We start from the raw sequence: 12,374 nt of genomic DNA on the forward strand, positions 1-12,374 counted from the left end.
GGCATTCTAGCCGGGGTGAAGCATGCGTTTCCCCTTCCCAGCTTTCCCGCTGAGACACACCTGAGCCCCAGAAGGACCTCAACCAGACCAGGACCGTAGCACCCTCCCCCAGACCCAGGCTTTCCATCCTGACCTGCAAATCCAACATGCAGCTCTGAAGGACTTTCTCATGGTTTCTGAGCTCCTTGCTCTCACCAGAAAGAATCAGAACTTTTAAAGTGTTCTTTACGCCAACTTAAATTTTTCATTTGGACTACCTCATGTTTTGGATGAGGCATGTATTTTTACATTTATTTTCACCCTTATTGTACCTCTATGATAAACTGCTTGCTTACATTCATACCATAATTATGTCTCAGGTTACTTGTCTGTTCCTAAAGATTCACTGAAACAAAGAATTGCATATATGCTTGTATCTTTCAGCAACCGTATGTCAGATAGCACTGCACATTACTGCAGACATCGCATATACAGGTCCAAAGGTAGATGAAGAAGAAGAAAGCAAGCTTGAAACTCTATACATTCCTAAAAGCATATCAGAAACTCACAAATAACAGTGAAATCAAAGAATGATCCCAGCCAATTCCATTACATACCTAGACTGAAATATGAAACTTCAAAGAAAAGACAGATTAGAACTTTGGGTTTGTAAAAATTTTCCTAAATAGGTATAAGTATTGGAAACTTTGTCTCACTAGAAAACGTAAACAAAAATCCATGTTTTTCATGTTTGTAAATATACATAGTTTTATATCCATCAGTTATGACATGCAAGAAGTAATAAAGTGGAAGTACAATAAAATGATATATGGAACTTCCTCAGTCTTAAAATATTCCATGGAGACTGTCAATTTTATGAAAACTATAAAGAATGCTTCATGAAACTACATTGTACAGTGCCATTTACTATTTTACGTACATTTGAAATAATCAACAATTAAAGGGAATACATCAACATTATTTAATACGATTAACGTTATTTTTCTTGAGTAATCCTGTTGAAATTAAGGATTTTAAATAAAACATTAAAAACAAATTATATTGACTGCTTTCAGCTTTGGATGAAATCATACTTGTGTATTTGTAGTAATGGGAAGCATAACTTTCTCCTCACAATTAATCTTTTATAAGGCAGGCGACTTTCCTCCCACGTGCCCGCCCCGATCACTTCCCCCAGGACACCCCTGCCGCCCTAGCCCCAGGAACCAGAGAGTTTTCTCTGGATCTGCAGTATTACTTCCGTACCATCTACCTGGCCTGCCTAACGAAGAGAGATGTTTCCTGTGTTCGTGACACACAGAGATGTTCATGGCTTGCCACACTGAGGATGTCAGGGCACAGGGCTGCCATGCCCACAATTCCAAAGGCCACGCAGCCCGCGTGTGCCTGGATGCCTAGCTACCCGGCACAAGCTCCAAGGGCTTCTCGGAGGAGGCTTGGGCAGGGAAGGCGGGGGGTGGGGGGCTGGAGATGCAGGCCCGCCAGTGGCTGTGCCGCCCAGGGAGACGCCCACCGCCCTCCCATTGATTGGCCCCGACGGGAGGAAGTCGGCCTGGGTGCGGCCCCTCGGCCCTTCGCGCGCAGTCCCTTAGGGGGCGCCTGGAAGCCCGGCGCATGCGCCCTGAGGGCTCGCTGAGCTACCGGGTGCCATAGAGGCTGCGGCAGGGTTCCTGTGGCGTGGGTCGGGCAGCACAGGCCTTGGTGCGTGCGAGTGCCGAGGAGGGCACCGCCTTCAGGATGGAGGCTGTACAGGAGGGGGCGGCCGGGGTGGAGAGTGAGCAGGCGGCTTTGGGGGAGGAGGCGGTGCTGCTGTTGGATGACATAATGGCGGAGGTGGAGGTGGTGGCGGAGGAGGAGGGCCTCGTGGAGCGGCAGGAGGAGGCCCAGCGGGCACAGCCTGGCCCTGGGCCCATGACCCCAGAGTCTGCACTGGAGGAGCTGCTGGCCGTTCAGGTGGAGCTGGAGCCGGTTAATGCCCAAGCCAGGAAGGCCTTTTCTCGGCAGCGGGAAAAGATGGAGCGGAGGCGCAAGCCCCACCTAGACCGCAGAGGCGCCGTCATCCAGAGCGTCCCTGGCTTCTGGGCCAATGTTGTATCCTTCTCAGTGTTTCTTCGGCCTTTCTAGTGGAGAGGTGCTCTCGGGGAAGTGTAAGTGACCGATGGGCAGCTCGGCGTCGATGTGACTCTTTGGGGAACAAAGGGGAGTTGCCACGGACAAATGTGGCTGCGGAAAGCCACAGCAGGCGTGGGTACTATTGTCCTGCAAGCGGCAGAGAAACCCTTGGTGATGCCGAGCAGCAGACGTTTGGGGCATCTTTTTGAAGAGCAGAAGCGAGTTCAGACCAGAAGAGGTTTTTCGGTGAAGCAAGCTATTTTTAAGGGAGTGTGATTGCTGCCCCTTGCTAGTCCGATCTGGGACTGGGCGTCTTCGGCTCTAAGCAGATTCTGCCACTCCTCAGACACCAGCAAGTCTCTGCAAATCGCGCCTCCCCATGTCAGTGCAGTCAGCCTCAGAATCATACACCCTCTGTGAGCACAGGAGGCCTTAGTTTACGGGGAGGGGGAGGTGAAAGGAGATCATACATGGAAGCAGATCTGAGAAATCCCCTACCCCAGCCTCTGGGTGCGCTTAGGCCTTCTTCCCTGCTGCTCGTCGCTTTCCCTTCCATCGTGTATAAAGTCTCTTTGACCTAAATCAGATTGCAAACCACCCCCAGATGTCAGCCCTGATCACTGACGAAGATGAAGACATGCTGAGCTACATGGTCAGCCTGGAGGTGAGGCCAGGAAGACTGAGGCTAGAGGGTTTAGCGGGGGAGGGTAAGGGAAATAATTCATTCCTGTAAGCAAGAGTGAGCACCTCACCCGAAAACGTATTTAAGCTTTCTCCACCTTGTCCTGACAGGTGGAAGAAGAGAAGCATCCTGTTCATCTCTGCAAGATCATGTTGTTCTTTCGGAGTAACCCCTACTTCCAGAATGAAGTGATTACCAAGGAATATCTGGTGAACATCACAGGTGACAGGTGGCTCCCAGGATGGGTAGTGGAAGGAAGATGGCGGGTGGATCATTGCCGACGTGATCCAGCCCCCTTCCCACAAAAACTCCTGTCTCTGTAGAATACAGGGCTTCTCATTCCACTCCAATTGAGTGGTATCCGTATTATGAAGTGGAGGCCTATCGCCGCAGACACCACAGCAGCAGCCTTAACTTCTTCAACTGGTTCTCTGACCACAACTTCGCAGGATCTAACAAGATTGCTGAGGTGAGTCCTCACTGGGAAACATGAGAAATGACCCCATGTGTTCCCAGCTGCTTGGGTCACCTTTCTGAGCCCTGATGAGGCCTTTCCCGATTGAGTCCCCTGACAGATCCTATGTAAGGAGCTGTGGCGCAATCCCCTGCAATACTACAAGAGGATGAAGCCACCTGAAGAGGGAACAGAGACGTCAGGTGAGCCGTTAGTTGGGACTGGAGCTGTTTGATGCCTAGTATAAGGGGGTTGATGCACCTGCCTATTCAGGGAGCCTGGGTGCTCATTTCAGAAATGTAGAAATTGAGGCTCCTTTGGTACATGTAGAAATTCCTTGAGAGGAAGACAGAGAGTGACAGAATCCAGGACGTTCATGGCATTGGGCTGAAAAGGCACATTAGAGACTTCACGCAAAGCAGGTGATAGCTGTGGAGTCTTAAGCCCAGTGAAGAATCGTCCATTTCCAGAATCAATGAGGAGTAAAGCTGAAAATCATTCAGTTCAGTCTGTGGCACTTGATTCCATGGCTGTGAACCCCTCCGGCAGTCATCCTACCAACCCCATAAGATTGGGCTCCCTGAATGTGCGTCCTGATCATCCTTGCCCCAAACCACAAAGGACTGTTTAGATTGATGGATTTCCTTAAGCTGTTGCCCCATCAGACTTCTGTGTGCTTTTAGGGTACAGTGCATCTTGTTAGCTGACTCCCCTCACAGACAATACTGGGAATGGGGCAGGGATTGCGCAGAACAGTTTGTAACACGTGGTAGGAGGAAGTTTAAGGGATCACAAATGGGGAAGGGATATCCTTTTCTCAGCGGGCCCCACAATTGAAACATTTCAAGGTATGGCTCAGAGAAAATGCGTTTTAACGTGAGTTTGTGTTTCTCTAGGGGACTCCCAGTTGTTGAGTTGAATATGATGGAGCATCAGATTTTACCTAATACAGCAGAACTCCTAAAAAGTTACAACAGTATGCAGGACGGCAGTACTCAGCATGGTCTTATGCACAGGAACTAAAGGAAAAAGAGATCGAGTCACCAGAAATCAGGAAGAGGGGGTAAATTTGGATTGTATGGAATGAAAAATAAACATTCTCAAGGATGTGTGACTCTGTGTCTGTGTGTGTGTGTGAGTGTGTCTTTGTGTTTGTGTGTGTGTGTGTATGTTTATCCACTTTATTCGGGTGTGAAAGTGAATTGATCCATCCACGTGCTTTATTCTCTTCATGGAAATTACCAGTCTGCGTTGGAGCTGGGCCTCTAAAGTTGTAGAGTGAATGGGTGTGGGATGTGTTGGGATTCTTCCTACAGGACAGAGTGGGGGAGGTAAAAGCAAAAGACAGCTTAGTTGGAGGCTGACTTCATCCTGTGGAAGCAGAGATAGTTCAAGGAATGGGGTTACTGGGTTTCCAGGTCCCAGTTTGCTGGGACCTCCAAAATCCTTCATTTTGAGTATCATCATACACAATAGATAAGCACAGGATGATGGAAATCTTAAAGTTCGCTTTCGTGTTGAATCCACATGTTCTTTCAAAGGTGAATGCATAATCCTTTTCTGGGACAATCAGCCTCTCAGGACTTCTGAAACATCAACGTGAGAAGAAATGGGCATGTAAGGTGTATGGAGGGACTGTGGGAAAGGTGACAGAGGCATGTGGGAAGGCATTCAGGATACACTTTTGGCATAGATGACTACGGGAAAAGACAAACTTACAGAAGTGAGGGGAAAGGGCGTGGATTAGTGGAATATAAGATTGTTGGAGAATCCATCCAGGGACTCTCTTGTCACTTGATGACCCTGGATATGGACACTCTTGTGGATGTTTACATCTTTAGTTGGGTTAAGCTTTTCTCCAAGATTCTATGTTAGGTGAGGAGCCCATAACGTATGTAGCTAACAACACTACGAGTGCATTTTGTGCTCTTGCAAAGTCTAGTGAGTCTCTATATTCTCCCTCGTGATTGGCACTGCAGATTGTTTCTGGAGCCCAGGGCCCTTTAATTTTCTGTGGCCTCTTCAGCATACTTTGCCTAAGGTTTAGAATGTAAAGCAAATATAGTTGTAGAGTATGTGTTGCAAGCCTCACACAGGAGGACAAAACATACAGCTTTCATTCGCGAGTGGGAGGCTGCTTCCCAGGAACACCTGTGTCTATGCACAAGACAAGGGGTTGCCTCTGTCAAGGATGGGGCAGGAGGATTTCAGTGTCGGAGGCAGAACTTTCTTTCCTGTTCCCAGATGAAAGAGTTCCAACATGAGCATCCATGTTGACCACACGCTAATAGAGTGCTAACATTCCTGTCCCGTATAGACTCTTGTCAGCACAGCTTCTGTGAGAAGAGCTATGTTGTTTCAGGGAAGAGGGTTTGACAGTCAAAGTTCCTGAATCTGTTGTGGTGCCTTCAGTATGCATTCTACCCCTTCTGCTCGGTATCAAAGCAGTTGAGCTTTGAAAATCTATCGCCCGGTTTTGTCCCTGCTCCTATGCAGACAGCTGAAGCTGTGGAGCGGGAGTCTTGTCCTCCCTGACTACCGTCCCCCTGACCCACAAACACAGGAGAAACACGTTTTCTAAGCAAATTATTCTGAAAACAGTCGGAACTCTTTGGCCCCCTCAAGCTGCCCTCTATCCTACTGTGTGCATGTCAAAGACACTGTGGTCCAGTACGGTATCCGTATAGTGGCAATGGGGCAACAGATTGGTGTGTGCACTCTGCGCAACTCAGATTAGGAAACGTCTGGGGACTTGCCTATAACGAGGTCGTCTTAAAATGCGTTTCCCCAAATTTAATGCATAGGAAAATGTTGAGGAAAGGGTCTTGCAATGATTTTTCTAGGAGGTAAATAGATAAGAAAATGACCGTAAATGGATGCCAGGACTGGTTTTGGAGCTAGCCTGTTTTAAAGTGGTGGTAGGGGAGGAGCTTTTTCCAAGGCAGGCAGCAAACCAGGAACTGTCTACAATGGATGGGCGTGCCATGGGTTGGTGGCTCAGCCATATTGCCACCCCACCGAGTGAATGCAGCAGACTGGGCTTCTTCCTTGAGTCCTACGTGCAATTCAGTCTAGTGATTTCACATGAGATCCCTTCTTCTGGTATTATCACAGATAGTGCTGAATTATAAAGGCTGTGTAACACTTCTTCCACTGAATATCCGTGCACGTGGGCCACAGATGCTAAGGGCACTGACAAATTTGCATTGTGCCTCAGTAACTCGGAAGCACATCTGTGATTTGTACCGACAGGGACTTGGTGTCTTTTCATGTTTAAACTACCACGTGTGTGTTTCTGGTTGTGTATGTTTATTTCTCTGTGCGAGTTTGTATATTTTCTCTGACTCCACCTAGGTCTCCGTGGTTCCGATATTTTTCCACACTCCCTGCGGCAATTTGCACGTGCCTATCTCTACAACCATTGTAGACTTTGTATCTGTGTCTTTGAACATCTATCAGTCTCTCTCCCTTCCTTTTTTCCTTTCCTTCCTTTACACCCCTCCTTTCATCCTTCCCTTACTTCCCCAACACACGCTCTCCATCTGTATCGTCTATCTTTCTATTCTCTCTCTGGGTTTACTTTCTAATTCTGAATTCAAGGGCATTGAATTGAAAAGAAGCACTCTTTGTACTTTTATGTCTTTTAACTCATTTGGGGAATTTGGCGTGTTATTATTTACAGTGTTCTCTCTGCCCTTTCTCATTGTTCTCCCCAGCTGGGGCTGTTATTATGTGAAAGCTGGTTTCCTTCATCAGATCGCATAGGCTCTGATGATGTTTCGTTTATTTTGATTCTCCTCACACTACATAGTTTTAATTTACCTAATGTGACTGTTTTTTGTTTGTTTTCCGAGAATGGGTCTTACTCTGTCTTCTAGGTTGGACAGCAGCCCCACGATCTCAGCCCACTGCAGCCCAGGCACCACACACCCATGTGATCCTCTCAACTCAGACTCTCACACACCTGGCAGTACAGATGCATGCCACCCCTCCAAGCTATGTACCAATTAACTAAATACTTACTTTTTGAATGTGGGTCCATGTTGCCCCAGGCTCATCTGGAACTCCTGAGTGCAGGCAATCCTCCCACCTCAGCTTACCAAAGTGCTGGGATGACAGGTGTAACCCATGGACCTGCCATGGCTTTGTGTTTTTTACTTTTTTCTTCCTCCTCCTCACGTCTTGTTTTGAAACATGCACTGAAGGTTTCAATTCATGGACTATAGTCTCTGTGCCTGGAATTTCTATCTTTCAACTCATCATCAGCATTCATAGGGATTTTCATATATATACACACATATATAAAAATACATATATACACACATATATACGTATATGCATGTATATACGTATATATGCACATTTATATACGTATATACATGTATATATTATATATATACATGTACACAAATGTATTTATTTCTCAAGTTACCAAAAGGCTTGCATTCTTTCCTGTGCCATGAAAAAGACTTTGCTAGAAAAGAAAAGCACTGCTTTATAATACAATATTTTATTTGCATTTATTTTGTTAAGGCATTTTAAAAATTGTAGGTTTAATTTAAAAATGTCATATGAAATGATACATATTTACCACTTAAGGCGTGATGTTCAACAGGTCATATACATTCTGCATTGGATACATCCAGCCAATCAACATATGTGTGACCTCACATAGTTGTCATTTTTGTTGTGAAAAAACATGGCATGCACTGTATTCAAATATTTTTAGAGAAAGAATATGTTACCACTAGTTATAGTGAGCATGCTGAAGAAAATATTTTTAACCTACTCCTCCTTTATAACTAGAAGTATGAGTTCTTCATCCAGCATCTCGTCAGTGCACCCTCTTCACCGCAGTCTTTGGAGTCTTACTTCTCTGAAGTCCGCTTTTTTGATTTCATATAAGAATGAGATCATGTGCTATTTTCCTTTCTGATACCTGGCTTATGTCACTTAACAGAATGGCATGCACACATTCAGCAGATTCCCATAGTCAACATATTTCCATTGCGCATACGTGTTTTTGCTGCATTTTTAAATCCATTTATCAATGGAGGGACACTCAGGTTGCTTCCGTATTTTGGCTACAGCAAAAACGTAATGAGTGCAGCAATAATTGCATGGGTGCACGCACCACTTCAACATACTGATCTGTGTACTAGTGGGTGTGCCCGGGTATTCTGATTTGCTGGATCATATAGTGGGTGGTTCTACTTGTAGATTTCTGAAGACTGTTTATACTTAAATAAGAGCCATAAAGCTTCTTTAATGCCAGCACTAATTTACATTCTCCCCAAAAGTGAGCAGGGAATTCGTTTTCTCTGCATCCTCACCAGAGATTAGGGTTTTCTTTTCTTTCTTTTTTGTTTGACTTTCGGATAATATGCATTCTGACTGAAGTGAGAAGAAATCTCATTGTGTTTTTGATTTGCATTTTCGTGATGGATTGGGGATACTGAGGACCTTTTAGTGTGTCTTCTGGGCAACTGTATGTCTCAGTTTCACAAATGAGTCTTCGCAGCCTTCGCCCATTTGTTTTCATGCTATTGAGTTGTTGGGAGTTCCTTCTGTACTGTGACTATTCAATCATTGCTCCCATCCTGTAGGATGCCCCTTCTGTATGTTGAGTTTTCTATGGTGTGGTGAAGCACTTTAGTTTGCTATGATTCCAATCTCTGTTTTTGATGGCGTTTACTGTGTTCTTGCAGTCACTTTGAGACCATCATTGCACACACGGACGCCATGGAGCTTCTTCCTTGTGATCTCTTCTGCTATTTTTATCGTTTCAGATCTGACACTGGAGTTTGGTGATAAATAATCCACTTGTAAAATCCTTTGTGTGGCTATTCAGATTTCCCCAACCTAGTTTATAGAAGATACTTGATTTTGCATTGGGCGTTCTTGCTTCTTTGGGTAAAGGCGGTGAGCTGCAAATGCAGTGACTGAGTTCTGGGCTCCTGTTGTTTTTCCTGAGCTCTAGTCTCTGCTTTTCTGCCAGTGCTATTGTATTTTGGTACAAAAAGTTTTGTAGTAGTATATCATGAAGTTAGGTAGTGTGGTGGCTCCAGCTTTGTGCTTTTTACTGGATTGCTCTGGGTTTTCAGGATCTTCTGCCATTTCATAGCAAATTTGGGATTCCCAGATTGTTTTTCTAAGAAGATTGTGTCATTGATATTTTTACAGGGGTTGTATAGCATCTGAGGATGCCTCCGGTAGTAGTGATGTCAATGCCGTTTAGACAATGTGCGTGTTTGTGTGCACATGCTCAGGGCCAAGAGACACTGGGTGTCCTCACCAATACTGAGGTGGGCCTTAATATCCAGGCAGATTGCCTTCTGGAAACACACAGAATGTCCTGTTCTGTTTTGCCGTCTCTTCACATTTCCTCCCCTGTGAGCCCTGTGTGGTCCTCCAGATTCCCTGTGCGGTGGCCTGCCTTTTTTGGGGTGGGGAGTTGGTGGGTGAATGAGGATGGCGGAGGGAAGCAAGCATGTCAGTGGAGCGTGGTGTCATCCAAACGGTACTTAGCAGGCCTGGGAGAGTCATTCTGGGAGGACGCAGACCTAGACAGGCCTCAGGTGGGCATCTGTGTGGAGGGTGAGAGATCCCTGGTTGAGCCCAAACTGAACCCCAGGTAGAAGCAAGCCTCAGGACAGGGAAGTAGCTAGCAAGGGATGATGAGGCAGCTATCCCTTGATCCTGGCTTCCCACCCATTGACCTTAGCTGCTTATGCCTATTAAGCAGATTACGGTTCCCCCATCGTGAAATGTGGGTACCACAGTTCCCTGATGGGCATTTCTCCACCAGCCCATGATGGCCTGAGTTTCCTTACTGCAGTCTCCTCCCTGAGCCTTGGCTTCTCTATGTGTGTCCTACCTCCAGGACCCACAGGCCTCTCAACCCCCAGCCCTGGGCTGCTTCCCTAGCCTCTTCTCTGCTCCCTCCCTGAGGGCCTAACTCCCTTGGGTAGTGCTGCAGAATATAGAGCCACAGGCCCTGGCTGATGATCTGGTGGACTGGGCAAATTGGCCGTGACAGGTCAGGTTCTGGTTCAAAGCCAATTCCTCCGATGCCAAGGAATGTCGAAGAAGGTCCTTTGCGTTGATGCCCCATAGCTGCCCCACCTCAGCAATCGTGCCGTAACCTGGGCCGTCACAGTCAGACAACCAGCTGAAGAAGCTCAGGCAGTGACCTGCGGGAAACTCGGGCTTTCACTTGCATGACCCTGGAACCACTGGACTGCAGTGGAGCCAGTCGCCCTGTATCCTGGAGGGAGACGAGTCAGGAAGGCTCACGCCAGGCCCAGCTTCCGAGGTACTACCCCCTCTACTCCTCATGGAGGATGCCAATGCAATACTCCTTAGTCATCACTTTGTTTCCGAAGTAAATGTTGTGATGAAAGGCAAACTTCTTCCTACCACTTGTATTCAGGGTGGCCGAGTTCCTCCACCTGCCTGTCCAAGAAGGAGAAACAGGGCTGTGAAGGGGCAATTTCATCTAGGTGGGCAGAGGTGGCATTCTAGCCGGGGTGAAGCATGCGTTTCCCCTTCCCAGCTTTCCCGCTGAGACACACCTGAGCCCCAGAAGGACCTCAACCAGACCAGGACCGTAGCACCCTCCCCCAGACCCAGGCTTTCCATCCTGACCTGCAAATCCAACATGCAGCTCTGAAGGACTTTCTCATGGTTTCTGAGCTCCTTGCTCTCACCAGAAAGAATCAGAACTTTTAAAGTGTTCTTTACGCCAACTTAAATTTTTCATTTGGACTACCTCATGTTTTGGATGAGGCATGTATTTTTACATTTATTTTCACCCTTATTGTACCTCTATGATAAACTGCTTGCTTACATTCATACCATAATTATGTCTCAGGTTACTTGTCTGTTCCTAAAGATTCACTGAAACAAAGAATTGCATATATGCTTGTATCTTTCAGCAACCGTATGTCAGATAGCACTGCACATTACTGCAGACATCGCATATACAGGTCCAAAGGTAGATGAAGAAGAAGAAAGCAAGCTTGAAACTCTATACATTCCTAAAAGCATATCAGAAACTCACAAATAACAGTGAAATCAAAGAATGATCCCAGCCAATTCCATTACATACCTAGACTGAAATATGAAACTTCAAAGAAAAGACAGATTAGAACTTTGGGTTTGTAAAAATTTTCCTAAATAGGTATAAGTATTGGAAACTTTGTCTCACTAGAAAACGTAAACAAAAATCCATGTTTTTCATGTTTGTAAATATACATAGTTTTATATCCATCAGTTATGACATGCAAGAAGTAATAAAGTGGAAGTACAATAAAATGATATATGGAACTTCCTCAGTCTTAAAATATTCCATGGAGACTGTCAATTTTATGAAAACTATAAAGAATGCTTCATGAAACTACATTGTACAGTGCCATTTACTATTTTACGTACATTTGAAATAATCAACAATTAAAGGGAATACATCAACATTATTTAATACGATTAACGTTATTTTTCTTGAGTAATCCTGTTGAAATTAAGGATTTTAAATAAAACATTAAAAACAAATTATATTGACTGCTTTCAGCTTTGGATGAAATCATACTTGTGTATTTGTAGTAATGGGAAGCATAACTTTCTCCTCACAATTAATCTTTTATAAGGCAGGCGACTTTCCTCCCACGTGCCCGCCCCGATCACTTCCCCCAGGACACCCCTGCCGCCCTAGCCCCAGGAACCAGAGAGTTTTCTCTGGATCTGCAGTATTACTTCCGTACCATCTACCTGGCCTGCCTAACGAAGAGAGATGTTTCCTGTGTTCGTGACACACAGAGATGTTCATGGCTTGCCACACTGAGGATGTCAGGGCACAGGGCTGCCATGCCCACAATTCCAAAGGCCACGCAGCCCGCGTGTGCCTGGATGCCTAGCTACCCGGCACAAGCTCCAAGGGCTTCTCGGAGGAGGCTTGGGCAGGGAAGGCGGGGGGTGGGGGGCTGGAGATGCAGGCCCGCCAGTGGCTGTGCCGCCCAGGGAGACGCCCACCGCCCTCCCATTGATTGGCCCCGACGGGAGGAAGTCGGCCTGGGTGCGGCCCCTCGGCCCTTCGCGCGCAGTCCCTTAGGGGGCGCCTGGAAGCCCGGC

At 46.3% G+C, this 12,374-nt stretch overlaps 1 protein-coding gene across 2 annotated transcripts; it reads left to right on the top strand.

Moving 5' to 3' along the window:
• Positions 1-1,612: 1,612 nt before the first annotated feature.
• On the top strand, positions 1,613-4,355 carry LOC129138959 (testis-specific Y-encoded protein 3). Of its 2 annotated transcripts, none has more exons than XM_054677331.2 (6): positions 1,613-2,091; positions 2,699-2,776; positions 2,905-3,016; positions 3,118-3,263; positions 3,370-3,451; positions 4,145-4,355. In XM_054677331.2, the coding sequence occupies exons 1-6, from the start codon at positions 1,738-1,740 to the stop codon at positions 4,165-4,167; spliced, it is 795 nt and encodes a 264-aa protein (XP_054533306.1). In that variant the 5' UTR covers positions 1,613-1,737; the 3' UTR covers positions 4,168-4,355. The 2 variants fall into 2 exon arrangements, with proteins under 2 accessions (XP_054533306.1, XP_063661097.1); XM_063805027.1 differs by having other exon boundaries at positions 1,615-2,091; positions 3,359-3,451.
• The last annotated feature ends 8,019 nt before the right edge of the window (positions 4,356-12,374 follow it).

Source organism: Pan troglodytes, chromosome Y (assembly GCF_028858775.2).
Source record: "Pan troglodytes isolate AG18354 chromosome Y, NHGRI_mPanTro3-v2.0_pri, whole genome shotgun sequence".
Taxonomy (NCBI): domain Eukaryota; kingdom Metazoa; phylum Chordata; class Mammalia; order Primates; family Hominidae; genus Pan; species Pan troglodytes.

Coding starts and splice junctions, on each gene's coding strand:
- LOC129138959 (XM_054677331.2), top strand. CDS start 1,738: ATGGAGGCTGTACAGGAGGGGGCGGCCGGGGTGGAGAGTGAGCAGGCG. Junction 2,092..2,698: donor CTGGCTTCTGGGCCAATGTT/GTATCCTTCTCA, acceptor GACCTAAATCAG/ATTGCAAACCACCCCCAGAT. Junction 3,017..3,117: donor ATATCTGGTGAACATCACAG/GTGACAGGTGGC, acceptor CTGTCTCTGTAG/AATACAGGGCTTCTCATTCC.